This window comes from Lepidochelys olivacea, assembly GCF_965140295.1.
Source record: "Lepidochelys olivacea isolate rLepOli2 genome assembly, chromosome: 4".
NCBI classification, from domain to species: Eukaryota; Metazoa; Chordata; order Testudines; family Cheloniidae; genus Lepidochelys; species Lepidochelys olivacea.
Window position 1 is genome coordinate 134,582,169 of NC_140414.1, and position 15,674 is coordinate 134,597,842.

General features: G+C 43.0%; 1 protein-coding gene across 2 annotated transcripts in view; it reads right to left on the reverse strand.

The window, feature by feature from the left end:
• Window positions 1-15,674, reverse strand: part of FGFRL1 (fibroblast growth factor receptor like 1) — a 253,883-nt gene that overhangs the window by 236,349 nt on the left and 1,860 nt on the right. For both annotated transcript variants that reach the window (XM_084626168.1, XM_084626169.1), the window contains exon 2: window positions 14,695-14,804. In XM_084626168.1, the coding sequence (XP_084482294.1) occupies window positions 14,695-14,755 (61 nt within the window). In that variant the 5' untranslated portion in view covers window positions 14,756-14,804. The remainder of the gene's footprint in view (window positions 1-14,694; window positions 14,805-15,674) is intronic.

A 15,674-nucleotide genomic window follows, 5' to 3' on the forward strand; every position in this document is an offset into this window, starting at 1 on the left:
CTTGTGGGCTGGTTATGTCCCTCCCCCTTGCTCATGTTGACTGTTCCCCAAATCATCCCAATGAAGTAAACAGGAGTATGGACGGGGCACCTTCATTTCCTTCCTCTGTAGCATCAGAAATGACTAGGACTGGAAATGGGACACTGAAGGGGGTGAGTCAGTGCTCTGTGGTGGCACCAAGCATTCTCTCTCTCAGCTTGGACCTTGCTCACAGGCTCAGGGTCTGACTCATCACCATATGAGATGCTGGAAAGGAATTCTACCTCAGGTCACATTGGCAGTGTTTCACCTTCCTCTGATGTGGGGTGTGGGTCACTCGCCAGGTTCATCTGGAATATCTCACTTAATTCCCTGGCATCACAGGGGCCTCAGCCACTGGTGCATCTTGGTCACTCCTGCTCTCCCTGCCTGTGGCACACAATCGTTTAGTCTCCTGGGGGATGTAATACTTTGGCCTAATTTTGGTTGTTGGGTTTAGCGTGCGGGTGCTGGGCGGCTTTGGTGGGCTGTGATATACAGGAGGTCAGACGGGATGACCTGGTGTTCCCTTCCGGCCTTAAACTCTACGACTCTGTGACTGATTCTGACCCACATGAGCCATGCAGTTGATCTGAATAGCACTACTCATAGGAATAAGGGCGGCAGATCAAACTCCAAAACCAGCATCCCCCCTTATTGCTACTTCACTGGTTGCTAGAAAGTGATCCAGCTGACACAGGGACTGAGGTGCAACCAGAATTTTCCTAAGGAGGGGGCCCAGAACTCTCCTTTCCCTACCCCACACTCCCCCGAGCTCTCCCACATGCCCAGTCCTGAGCTCTCTCAGGCTGCCCCTGCACCCAGCTCCACACACACTCCCCTCCTCATGCCCCACAGCCAGCTCCAAGCTCTCCCCACTGCCCCCAGCCCGGGATATCTCCCCTCCCATCAGCCCCGCGCTCTGCCTTTGCCACTTCCCCATGCCCAGTCCTGAGGTCTCTCATGCTGCCTCTGCACCCAACCCTGCACTCTTCCCTCCCCACACTCTCCACACATATGCAGACTCTCCACACCCGGCTCCAAACTCTCCTCCCTGCCCCCAGCCCTGTGGTCTTGCCACCCCACCCCCAGCCCTGAACTCTTACCCAGAGGGTCGGTCAGACAGAAGAGCACCATCCCCACCAGAGGCCAGGCAGTTCTGCATGCCACAGGCCCCATCCTACTTCTGCATCTTTGCTTCCCCAGGAAGCATCAACAGCCTGGATCCAATCCTCCCACCCTTCTGGATACTGGGGGTTCCTGGTGCCCCCTGCTCTGCCTCCCCCTGGGGGCTGGGCTACCTCGTGCCAATGGGGAAGTGGCGTTGTGACCTGGTGCACGGGGTGACAGTGCTGTTCAAATCTGGTCCAGTTGCACCTTCATCTTGACAGAGGGACAGCCACGCCAAATTTCTAGCTCTGGTCCGGGGCCAAGGAGGGTGGTTGGGCAGAACGGTCTGGGCCCTCCCCCCCACATTGCACCCCATCACAGGGAGATTTGTGCAATTCCAGCACCAGGCAGTTCTACATGCAATGCTCAGGCAACACTCCCACTGACTGAAGACATGAGAAGCGGGACCCTGACCTCAGTTCTGGTTTACACTGAATCAGGGGCTAGGCGTTCTGCCTGAACGAAGCAAGCAGGAGCAGGCCCTCATGTGGTCATTCATCATGACGGTAAGATATCTAACAATTCCCACATTGTCCTTTCCCCTGCAGCTAAGACAATGAGTCCCATGTTGACTATCATTCATTTGTCACTGTCTGTAGCAAGAAAAGGATAGATGGTGAACAGGTGACCCAAACATGCAGCAGGTGCCAGATTGAAAAATAAATACACCAATTACAACTCACCCACCCTAAACCATTTCCACGCATATGCAGATGAATTCATAATGGGTTTATTAGTCCCAGTCAAATAAAAAAAATCAGGAAACACACATCCGTCTGGGACATGCTGAGCAGAAAACCCCACTCTAATCCTTGATGAAATTAGCATGGGCCATACTGTGTTTCTGATTGACTGTGAATACAAATAGGAATAATGGAGTCCATCAGCCAGGACCTGTTACAATAGTTTTTACATTAACTCCCGTATATCACACTGCCTTTTCCCACTGCTTGACACCAAACAGTGGAAATTTGAAATGCATCCTGCTCTTTGAGGGCACAGTTCTGCTCTCCAGTAGCATCATAAGGCCAAAGTCTACTCACAGCTCCACGGCAGAACTCTCGTTGAATCCAAAGAGAACTGAGATCAGAATTTGGCCCACGGATATTAAAGATGGAAAACACGTATTGGAGCAGAAGGCTCGTACACCATGTTCCAGACCACGGTAGTTTGCAAAAGATTTGGTGGTGGTCTACGGCTGCCTGGTCACATGGTACTAGCTCTCCTCCTAGTTTCCAGCTGCTAAACTACATTCAAACGCATTGGATACTCCCTGATATAATACTTTTCTGAGTAAGCAGTTGCTGCAGTAGCCACTGGGATCTTGTGTGATCATGGACAGGAGGTCCAGTCAATGCAGAATAGCCCACAAGACAACCTATTGAGAGCTGATGTCACCTGTGAAAAAGTCTGCCAACCCCTCTGTTACATCAGCTAGTCCATGCCAAGCCAGGAATCTCCCTTCCACTACATTTATTAGAGCTTTGCCAAGTCCAGTTTTAAGTCTCAAGCCATGGAAGGTCTATCACTTCCTCCATGAGCTGTTCCACAGTATGGTACCTCTCACTGTCAGGAAGTTACTTCTGTTATTAAATAGTTTAATATTAATTATTCCTTCCCCCTTTGTTGTTCTCACAGTTCACATGCTTGTAGACTTCTGTCCCCTCTTAGTCATTGCTTAACCAAATCAATAATATTTAGCTCTCTTAATCTTTCCTCTTAAATCAATTCCCCCAGCCCCTGATATTTGTGTACGCAGTTGAAAACAGCACCGGCTTTTAATTTTGCAGCCTGACTGCATTATCAACTCATATCTAATGTGCTGCCCACTCTCACTACGAGGACTCTTTCAGCATTACACCTCACCAGGTTTTTCTACCCACTGCAAACGTGCATTTTTAATTATTTTCCCCCACATGAACGAGGCTGCTCTTACTCAATTTGAATCTCAATTAGCTATTTTTCACCCAATGTCTTATCTCTCTAAGTCCCTTCAGACTATTTCTCTGTCAAATAGGAGTTGTGCATGTGAATCTGAAGGCAGAATTGGGTCATTTCTGCTCAAAGAAATTGAGCCACAGGCATGGACTGATTTACCATGATGAGTGTGTCCTTTAAATATTGTGTACACATCAGCCTTAGCTTCAATTTCACTGAAATGTCGGACTAATTAACGAACCATCCAGAGATCCTAACAATGACCTTCTCCCTCATGTAGATGCAGGATACCTTGATTTAGCTAACCCTAGGTCTCCCGCTTCTTCCTAATTTAGGTAAACCCATTAATTGTACCCCAGGAAGGCACAACTTCACCCCCAGATCTCTAATGTGCAGGGGAACAGTGCAGCCTACTTCCTGCAGTGTGGCTGGCCAGCTCTGTGGACCAGTGTGGCTTGGTCCTGGCCCCGCCTCCTCCTCCCTCTGACTTGCACCTTTCTTCCCCATTCACCCAGCACACCCAGCTGGACTTTAATTGTGTCTAGGCATGGGAAGGCTTCAAAGTCATTCAGGGCAGTAATAACACATTTGCTGCTGTGACCAACAAACCACCATGACAAGAATTTTGTACAGGGCCATTCCTACAGGGTATTTAGGGGCTATTCACAGCCAACTGATGTCTATCCATGTGAATAATAATACACCACGGTGGGTAGTATCTGCTGGAATGTGGATGAAAAGGGACACCACTAATAGTTGTGAATGGGTTACATCCATACCTTATCTTCAACAGAGTTCACACACACTGAGCTAGTCTGAAGGCTAATTCCTCTCTTTGGATTTGGTTTTACTGGGGACTCAAGAACAATAATACATCATAACCCAGTCTCAACTTTCTCCCTGACTTTGACTGTCCCTTGGATTTCTCTCCAGGACTCCCTGTCCCCACCTCCCTTATATCCTGGGTGGAGTTAACAAACTCACACCTGCCACCATGAGTCAATCCGCACAGACACACCCCTGGAACCTCAGCCTGTGATATTCTATCTACTACCCAAGATCCATAAACCTGGAAATCCTGGGCGCCCCATAATCTCAGGCATTGGCACCCTGACAGCAGAATTGTCTGGCTATGTAGACTCCCTCCTCAGGCCCTACGCTACCAGCACTCCCAGCTACCTTCGAGACACCACTGACTTCCTGAGGAAACTACAATCCATCGGTGATCTTCCTGATAACACCATCCTGGCCACTATGGATGTAGAAGCCCTCTACACCAACATTCCACACAAAGATGGACTACAAGCCGTCAAGAACACTATCCCCGATAATGTCACGGCTAACCTGGTGGCTGAACTTTGTGACTTTGTCCTTACCCATAACTATTTTACATTTGGGGACAATGTATACCTTCAAATCAGCGGCGCTGCTATGGGTACCCGCATGGCCCCACAATATGCCAACATTTTTATGGCTGACTTAGAACAACGCTTCCTCAGCTCTCGTCCCCTAACGCCCCTACTCCACTTGCGCTATATTGATGACATCTTCATCATCTGGACCCATGGAAAAGAAGCCCTTGAGGAATCCCACCATGATTTCAACAATTTCCATCCCACCATCAACCTCAGCCTGGTCCAGTCCACACAAGAGATCCACTTCCTGGACACTACAGTGCTAATAAACGATGGTCACATAAACACTGCCCTATACCAGAAACCTACTGACCGCTATTCCTACCTACATGCCTCCAGTTTTCACCCTGACCACACCACATGATCCATTGTCTACAGCCAAGCTCTGCGATACAACCGCATTTGCTCCAACCCCTCAGACAGAGATCTTGTAGGTGTTTGTCTCTATCAAGCACTCTTACAACTACAATACCCAACTGCGGAAGTGAAGAAACAGATTGATAGAGCCAGAAGAGTTCCCAGAAGTCACCTACTACAAGACAGGCCTAACAAAGAAAATAATAGAACACCACTAGCCGTCACCTTCAGCCCCCAACTAAAACCCCTCCAACGCATTATCAAGGATCTACAACCTATCCTGAAGGATGACCCAACACTCACACAAGTCTTGGGAGACAGGCCAGTCTTGCCTACAGACAGCCCCACAACCTGAAGCAAATACTCACCAGCAACCACACAACAGAACCACTAACCCAGGAACCTATCCTTGCAACAAAGCCCGTTGCCAATTGTGCCCACATATCTATTCAGGGGATACCATCACAGGGCCTAATAACATCAGCCACACTATCAGAGGCTCGTTCACCTGCACATCCACCAATGTGATATATGTCATCATGTGCCAGCAATGCCCCTCTGCCATGTACATTGGTCAAACTGGACAGTCTCTACGTAAAAGAATAAATGGACACAAATCAGATGTCAAGAATTATAACATTCATAAAACAGTCGGAGAACACTTCAATCTCTCTGGTCAGGCGATTACAAACATGAAAGTTGCGATATTACAACAGAAAAACTTCAAAACCAGACTTCAGCGAGAGACTGTTGAATTGGAATTCATTTGCAAATTGGATACAATTAACTTAGGCTTGAATAGAGACTGGGAGTGGCTAAGTCATTATGCAAGATAACCCATTTCCCCTTGTTTTTTCCTACCTACACCCCCCTTCCTCAGACGTTCTTGTTAAACCCTGGATTTGTGCTGGAAATGGCCCACCTTGATTATCATACACATTGTAAGAAGAGTGATCACTTTAGATAAGCTATTACCTGCAGGAGAGTGGGGTGGGGGGAGAGAAAACCTTTTGTAGTGGTCAACACCCATTTTTTCATGGTTTGTATGTATAAGAACATCTTCTGTATTTTCCACAGTATGCATCCGATGAAGTGAGCTGTAGCTCACGAAAGCTTATGCTCAAATAAATTGGTTAGTCTCTAAGGTGCCACAAGTACTCCTTTTCTTTTTGTGAATACAGACTAACACGGCTGTTACTCTGAAACAGAACTTCAGAATCTCTATGCAGGGCTCTAACACTTGCTAGCAGGGCAAGCCAATGGAAGAACCCTATTCTGATTCATTCATGCATCATCAACAGAATTGTTAACCAACCTTGGATTCTGTCTCTTTCGCATTTCTTTCCACTGACTTCAATGGGTGTTGCACCAGGCTTTTATAACAGCTGGGTCATGATTACTGGAGATGTTGCACAAGTCTGAAAGAACTCAGCTTGACTTTCAGCTCCTAAACTGATTCTGCAGGGATGATGCTCAGTTAAAACCGTTTTCTTACTTGTATACCGAGCAATACTCAATTTGAAATTCACTGAACTCCATGATGCCATGTAAACAGAGGCACTTTTCAGAGCAGTTGAAAGCTGAGTCTACCTGAATGGATAAGTAATGGAAAGAATGTGAACCAAGGATCACAGACCAAGTACTGTTTCACCAGAATTCTCACAGGAGTCAATTCACTGGGCACATAAAATACGAGCAACCTGGTCAAGGAAAATATGAATCAACTTGAACAACAGTCAAATAAAACAGAGGGCTTTTAAAAAATTGTATGTATTTCTGCATTTGTCTGCCCTCCACAGGTTTTTGGGTTTTCTTCTAATTTAACGTGCATAAATACTGACAACTCCAAAAATACTCACCAAAGTCAACAGAACCCAAGAGGCATCTAGTTTATGACACTTCATGCTTTACTCACTTCTCAATCACTTGACAGGATACCCAAGATTGTGTAAATCTTTCATGAAATAAATTTATCAGGCACAAAGAGAAATGATTTTGGTCCTGCCAAGACAGAAACCACTCTTCCTTCAACAGCTATCCAGGAGGGGCTGAGGGGTGCAGAAATCAAGAGAAACATTAGTCTTCTCCAAGACATCTCTGTTCCCAATTTACATTTTTCTACCCTTAGTGCAGCTGAAAATTAAGTTTGAACACTTAATGGCAGAAGTAGCCTGGAGTTATTGGCTGGATTTCTTCCTGAAAATTGGAGTGGTTTTGATGAAATAAAAAGGTTAGGTTATTCACAGCACTGCTGGATACTGCAATACAATGCAGAGACTGTGGAATCAGGGCAACTAACCAAACTCCAGGCACCTGATGTTTATTTGACTCGAAAGGGGAAAAATTGGAGAGATGAGAACGGAGTCCATGGCAAATGGCATACATTGACTTGTTAAATAAGCCTTCACAACAGTATCCAGCCCCTCTGCACCCTGCAACACTCCCCTCAGAATGACACACATTTCTCTTTGCAGTCTTCTTGTAGCCGCGTTGCTTCCCCTTCCCAGACAAGAAGAGGAGCTCTGTGTAAGCTCGAAAGCTTGTCTCTTTCCCCAAAAGAAGTTGGTCCAATAAAAGACATTACCTCACCCACCTTGTCACTTACTCTTCTGGAATAAAACCCCCACAGGCTGACCTGAAGTTAAAGCAAAGAATGTCCAAGTTGCTTTCAGTCCCACGGCACATACTACATCATACTCTTAGCCTTCCAGCCCACCAAAGCTAGCAACAGGCAGAGAACGGTGCATCTTCTGGGAAAAGAAATGCAGCTCTAGCTGGAGTTTCTCTCTCCACGTACAAATATATTACAGCACGCAACAGCAATCCAAAACCCTGTACTCACACTGCTGTAAAATGGAGCTATGTGCTGTAATAAAGCAGTGGATTTGTATAAGTGTCAGCATCACAATTAATCTGCATAGGACAGTTCTTTAAGGACCAGATCCAAAGCCCATGAAGTCATTGGGAGTCTTTCCATTGACTTCCATGGGCTCTGGACCTGGCCTTTATAAGTCAAAGCAGATGTGTTGTATCTTTCTAACTTAGGCATTTCTAACATTCCCACTACAACAGCATCCTGGCCCGAAGATCTGATCCTGCAAGTACCTCATTAACTTCAATGGGGATACTCATGTGAGTAAGGGCTACAGAAGCAGATTCAATGGGTGCTTGTAATGGACTCTCTCCTCTTTGCCACTCTTACAATCAGCTTCTTTATGCTTTTATTCTTTTTAATTCCCTTATAAGAACAAAAACTTTCAACCTCTGTACAACAAAACAGGACAGGTCAGCCCGGCTAAATTAATAGCAAGACATGTTTATTATAGAAAGATCCAAGCAAAGATCCTGGGTTACAGGGCCATCTTCACAAAAGAAAAGAAATATAAATACAAATGAAAATATTCAAAACAAGATCAAATACATTTCGGCACAACTGCCCCACTAGAAAGCAAGAAGGAGGTCAGACGAAAGACAAACTCTGAGGAGTGAAATAAAATGAACAGGTTAATTAAAGAAGGGGGGAGGAGTGTTTCCACTGACTACTGCAATATTGGGATTAATTTGAAAGCAGACCTTTTGAACAGGGTGATTTTACAAGCCACTGCAGACCCAAGTAGGAGTTTCACATCTTTGGAAAAAAAGAAAGCTGCATTGATACTACTCAAACTGAATAAATACAGCAATGACTTCAGAATTTTTTTTTTCAAAGCAGGAAAAAGACAACCTTTGTGTCTTTTTTTTTTTCCCCCCCTTTGGTGAAAATGATTTTCCTCTTCCAGCAGTTAACACAAAATATGTAACAAAAAGGTGAATATCTCTACTTGCCATATTCAATAGCAACTACTCTATATACATCTGCATTAATATGTTCAGGGTTTATCACACTGTGCAAGCTGACGACTTGGAAAAGACCAAATCCTCAGCTGATGTAAATCAACTCACCGGGCCAATTGACACCCAAAAAGAAAAGAAAAAAAAAGAAAAAAGCTCGGTCCATAGTTGCTAAATTCATTACAGTGCTCTCACACCTTTAAAAGTAGGCACTCATTAATTAGAAAGTGCTACTTACTCAACATTTGTCTTTCCAGAACAAAGAATTATATAGGGAATGTTGGAAAATAATTCCTAGGCATACTGAAATTACTTTTATGCATAAAAGGCAGACTTTAAAATTTATTTTCTGCATCACAAGAATGATAGATGTTTTTTTTTTCTCCAAAGGAAGTTCCAAGCAGCTGAACATCATGCACACTGTGGGAACAAACTTATAAAACCTCTTAAAAGCCCTAACACATTGGAGTGATTTTCTGTATTTCATAATAAATTAAAAAATAATAAAATATAATAAAATATAATAATAATAAATCAATGCTTAACTTCCAGTTTGACACACTTTGTATTCTATATTTACACTCAGTGACAATTTTAAAGTGAATAACACCACCAGAAAGAGGAGAAATTTAGGTTTGAAAAGTAATCAGGGTTCCCTCCGATCATCAAGGATATATAATAGGTAGGTATAGGCTATGCTGTCAGAGTGTTCTTGTGCAGATAGACCTGATTGAAAGCCAATTGAAGACAATCGAAAGACTCTCTTTGACGTCAATGGGATCCGAATCAGGTACTATATGCTTTCCTTTCCCATCAGAAAGAAAAAAGAAAGATGTCCAAATAATAATCAAGTCTAAGATGAACCATGGTATAGCGGTCTCTTTACAACAGAAGACCACGGTTGTCCTATTTATATCATCAGCATTAACTACTATTCACTCTTATAAATCATTACGTTTCGAGAACTTAATGGTAAAAATATTGCCTGGTATTAAGAACCATCTCCCTGAAAAGAAAACCGTCAAGCGTTCAAGACCTATATTTCCCACATTTAAAAGAACAAGTGTCAAATACTGACATGTGATAAATATCTGTGCCAGCCTAGTGAATTTTGAGGTTGCCGTAGTTAAATTGCACAAGTAGTGAACTTATTGTAAGTCATGCATCAGTCAGAGTCCAGCTATTTTTTAAAATCATGTATCACACAAAAAAAAAAAAAGAAAAAAGAAAGGAGTTATAGCAGTATGCCCCCATGCACCGAAAATAAAACTGATGTCCAAACTTGTTAGTTTCAATAAGAATATCAGTTTACTGGACAAAGGAAGGGCTGTTACTGCTCTTACCAAAAACTTCTAAACATACCATATGAAATCGTGCTTAAACTACTGTAGCAAGCCAAGTGCACCCTTGTGTTACCATATACGGTAACCCAGGCGAATACGATGGCAACTTGACAGATTTGGAACAAATATTGCGCTGTGTGTCACTCAGATACCATAAGCAGGAAAATATCAGATTGTATTACCTGTATCCAACCAGTGGTGTGCAGAAGCAGGAGCACACTGTGATAGTTCATTTCGTTAAAGGTTACTAACACAGGGCAGCATTCACTCCTGGGGGAGAGGGCCCACATAAGGTTCTCAGGCACCAGTTATCCCCATCACAGGGGCTGCATGGGGAGCATAGAATGGAGCAGCTGCAAAGAGGTGCTGGTATACCACATTGCACCCACATAAGTAGGCACAGAAGGTCACAAAGGGGACAGAATGAGGGGTGGCTCAAAGTAGCAGCAAGGGGGGCTGTATAAGCATAGGTCCAGTGAGGATAACACCAGTACAACTGGTGCAAATGGTTGAGGCTGCTATTCTATACCTTGCCCTGAGCCTGGGGGGTAGATTTTGTCTCTTCATCCCCTCTGCATCCTGCCTGCACAGAACCTTAATACTCAAGCTATTACCAGCAGGACAGTGGGGTGGGAGGAGGTATTGTTTCATATTCTGTGTGTGTATATAAAGTCTGCTGCAGTTTCCACGGTATGCATCCGATGAAGTGAGCTGTAGCTCACGAAAGCTCATGCTCAAATAAATTGGTTAGTCTCTAAGGTGCCACAAGTCCTCCTTTTCTTTATGCACACAAGAGTGGCTTTCACACATAAGGAGCATCCCTGTACTACCGTTAGCCCCAAATGGGAGGGACGACCAAAGGCTTGTCTGCACTTGGAATTATACTGAAATAGCTATTCCAAAATCATAATTCCAGTGACAATTTTAAAGTGAATAATGACACCAGAATGGGAAGGAATTTAGGTTTAAAAAATAGCCCAGGGTCTCTCAGATAAGCAAGGATATAGTAGGTAGGTATTCTCCATACATGCCCTTAGCTAAAACCTTTAAGTTTAGATCCCTGAAAGCACAGGTTCAAACCCTAGCTAGGGAGAGCTGGCCTTTCATACTGCCAAACAGAAAAATGAAATTCCATGTGTTCACTTTGCAAGGACTCTTTTGTATGAACCCTTAAAAACTGAGTTGGTCCCTACTCTTCATGGAAATTAAAAATCCCATAGCACCTTTCGTAAGAGTTCAGGTTTACCCTGGTTTCTTTAGCCAAACCTTCCCCTCTCCTGGAGTGTACACTGCATGTCAGCTGGCTGCCATCCTCCACCGCAGAAATGCCCTGTATTTCAATAGTGCAGGAAGGATGCACAGCCAGCTCCTGCAGCTGTGATGCTCGCAAAACCCCCAGATTAGTTAGCATGAAGACTGCAGGATAAGGCCACAGGCACAAAGTCCTTTGGGATCCTTTACCAGGAAAGGTGCTATCTGAATACAGAGTAAAAGAATATAATGTAAAGTTTAATGGAACATTAAGATCGCAGCTAAGCGCTCACAAGCCAGGAAATACCAGTTAGAGTTGCATGAGCAGCCTTAACTCTGCCCTCTTGTGCAAACGCATTATGATCCAGGCCTTAATTCCATGATCACACAGCATGCAATGTGGAATCGTGGAATTAGCACTGTAGCACCATTACATTGCTTTTACCTAATGCTTTCATGAGACATTTAAAAGAAGTTAACCTAAATCTTCAAGCTTGGATGTCAAAATTTAGGCACTTCATTCCACATCCAGAGGTGATGAGTGCTCGCCATTCCCACCAGCAGGCAGGCATCCATATAGCATACAGCAACCCATGTTGCAAAGTGTTGGCCACGATACGGGCTACATGCATGCAATCTACAATCAGGACACACATTAATTGCGAAAAGAGTCCCCTCCTGCTTCAAAGAAATATCCGAATATCCTCAACCTGAGATTCATCCACTGGGTTGTCTGTAAAACCTCCCTGACGGAAACAAGTAATATTTATATATCTGCAGTGATCTAACCCAGCGTAAAAAAAAAATCCATGGGCATGTTACAAATGGGGCACATTTCAAAAAGTCTAAACATTATCCTGGTGTGTTTTAAATAAGGGAAAATGTACAGCATCCAATAAGGTTTCAGAGCTCTAGATATTTCTGTTTCTCACTTCTGTGTGTTTAAGTCCTCAATCCTACTCCCATTTCCGTCACAATCAAAAATCCTATTGATTTTAGTGGGAGGAGAATCAGGCCTTAAATGTGTTACCTTTTTTGCCACTGCTTTTCTTGTAATGACACCTTTCCTCTTCATTTGCTCCATTTGTCTCTCTCCACATCAGAAGGTAAGTGGATTATATTCTTTTTCTTTGGCCACAATATAGTAATTTACCACATTTTTATGCCATTTAAACAATCAGACTGTCTCTCTCACCATGTGCAGAGCATATTTGTCTGGAGCAGTAAAGAGGTCTGTTCACCAGACAATGTAACCTTACAAAGTTTACACTATGTCTAGGTAACCTCTACAAATGCAAAAATATGATCTGGTTTGAAATCATAGCTGTGAATTTTGTGTTATTTCTGTTCAAAACAATCGTTCACAGCACTGTGAGTCATTAAAGCTGCATACTATATTTTAAGTGCAATAAAATAATACAAGCAAGATAGACAAACAAAAATTAAAGAAGATTTAGCAATAAAGCAGTAAATACTCTACTCAAAACACTGCAGAAAATAGACAAAATCTTTTTGTGGTATACAGCCTACTCAAGATTTCTCACTGAACTCCACTGGGTACTCAAGTCTATTAGAATAATATACATTCACGGGGTCATCTTAATTCATAACACTCCTGTCCATTGCCTACAACTTAAAACTGGATCTCCATTGTAAACCATGCCTGGAATTTAGACTTTCAGGTCTTAAAGGCTATACACTGTTTTCCTTTTCATTCAGCTTCCAGCAGAATCATTTTACAGTGCTTCTGCCTCCATAAAGTATTTACTTGGGAGTCAATGCCAAGAAAAAACAACAACAATGCATTAATCAAGCTCTGAGTTTCTATAGCAATGCTTTTTGTCCCCTCTCTCACTCTCTCTCACACACACACACACATATTTCTGGCAAGTTATGGTTTCCAGAACTAATAGCAAGTTTAAATATTTAAATTGTAAACTAAGCAACACATAATCTTGCGCTGGGCATTTTTAATGGTTGCTCAGCAATTTATGCTTCTTCGACAGTGTTTGGGATTGCAGCTGGGGCAAATCTACATCCTAAATACATACAACCATTCTCATGGAACAATGCAGTCCTCTCCTTTGTGACCAGTAGAGAATCAGTTAGACTGAGAGAGTGGTTTATCATTCAGACTTGCCAAGGCTAACGTGACAGCACTGGCAAAGGTATGTTAGACCAGTGGTTCTTAACCAGGGATACATGTACTGTTAGGGGTACACAGTCTTCCAGGGGGTACATCAACTCATCACAACAGGCTACATAAAAAGCACTAGCAAAGTCAGTACAAACTAAAATTTCACACAATGACCTGTTTATACTGCTGTATATATTATGCACTGAAATGTAAGTACAATATTTATATTCCAGTTGATTTATTTTATAATTATATGGTAAAAATGAAAAAGTAAGTAATTTGTCAGTAATAGCGTACTGTGACACTTTTGTATTTTTAGGTCTGATTTTGTAAGCAAGTAGTTTTGAAGTGAGGTGAAACTTGGGGTACGCAAGACAAATCAGACCCCTAAAAGAGGTACAGTAATCTGGAAAGGCTGAGAGCCATGGTGTTAAACTAATGCTGAGGACAAGTAATGGATGCATCTGATGAAGTGGGTTTTAGCCCATGAAAGCTTATGCCCAAATAAATGTGTTAGTCTCTAAGGTGGCTACAAGGACTCCTTGTTGTTTTTGCTGATACAGACTAACACGGCTACCCCTCTGAAACCTGTATTCTGACCCCATAGTTTTTGTTAAATTATCTTCTCATACAAAACCCTCTCCTCCCTTACCTCAACTTCTAGGTCATTGTTTTTCAATCCACCACTGGTCGGGTAACCTGTTTATTGAAATCTGATCATCTACTGGAGTCCCAGTGTTAAAATATGTGCTAGCTATTGAGAACTGTCATTTGTCTGTCACTTGGGAAGTTAATGGATTTGTTTGTTTAGTTTGCTATTGGGAATACACAGGGCAGAGTTTGGAGGGATTACAGGAGGGGAGAGGCACTCCTGATCCACAAAGGAATGCAATTGTTTTCCTTTAACCCTACACTGAAAGTTGAAAGCCAACTGTGTATTTTTACACATAAACGACAAAAGCAAAGAGCTCACCTGCAATTAACAAACTGGCCAAAAAGTGACCATCTTGCATCCGAGTTGCGATATCACGGTCAACACTGACAAAATGTGCCATGGGAGGAATGCATGTGTGGGTGGACGAGGGGGAAGGGAGATTCTATGCAGAAGGAAATATCATGATTTGGTCTCTAAAAGGACTATAGCGTGTTGGAAGAACATGAGCACAACTGGAGCAAATGTAAAGGCACAAGCCACAAACCATTTCCAAGGCTGCATAAAGCTCATTCTCCTTACCTCGGGCTGAATCAGAAAATGCAATTATCCCTACAAAAAAGAGCGCAAGGTGGAATTCCATTTTGAAAACTGGTTCCGTCTGTATTGTACAGATTTCTGATCTTTCAAACCTGGAGGAAGGAAAAAAAAAGGGGGGGGGGGAGATGAGAATTTAAAAAAAACAACAACCCTCAGTGCGTCAGTAAAGCAAACAAAATTTGTACCAGCAATTATAAATATTTATAATTCAGTCTTTTGCATTCAGCATGTAAAACTTTGCTCTTTCCTAACCTTTCGCTCTTGCCTGATATAAATCAAGCACTTTTCTTGGTATCTTGTACAGAACCAGTCTTGTACGCAAGCAAACATTAGTGAGTGGCCATAAAACAAGATAGCAGGTTAAAAACTTCTGGAGGAACTGAAAAAAGGAATCTATCCTTTCCACCCACAGAACTTAGCTTTTCTGCTTCATTGCTTGTAACGTGGGTACGCCAGAGCTTTGTGTATTTCCTTCAGTGCTGAATTTTACTTCCCAGCAATTCATTTCCCCAACCCTCCTTTCCTTTCAAGCACGGCTTGTTTTGGTTTACACCAAAGGTGTGTCCTACTGCAAGCTTGTGTTTCACACCCTTGAATATTCCTTAGCTGCTCTAATATCTGTTTTTAAAAAAAATCTAAGTAGATCAGGTTTACTTTACTTACACTCTGTTCGCCTCCTAAAACTCTCACTCTCTAAACACTATCTGAATTCCTCACTCTTGTAAACTCCCTGATTTAAACACTCTATGCCCTCAGGACACACAACAACCCATGTACAGCATCCAACAAACCAAATAATTACACATTGCCATTAGCTTACAAATTTGCACCACAAATTCTTAAGGTGGTAAAATGAGGTTGTTGGTGGGGGGGGAGAATCTCTGCCCAAGGCATGAGTTCACATCAATCCACCTGGGGAGCGTAGAGGGACACATCATGTACCGTCATTTCCATCTTACAGA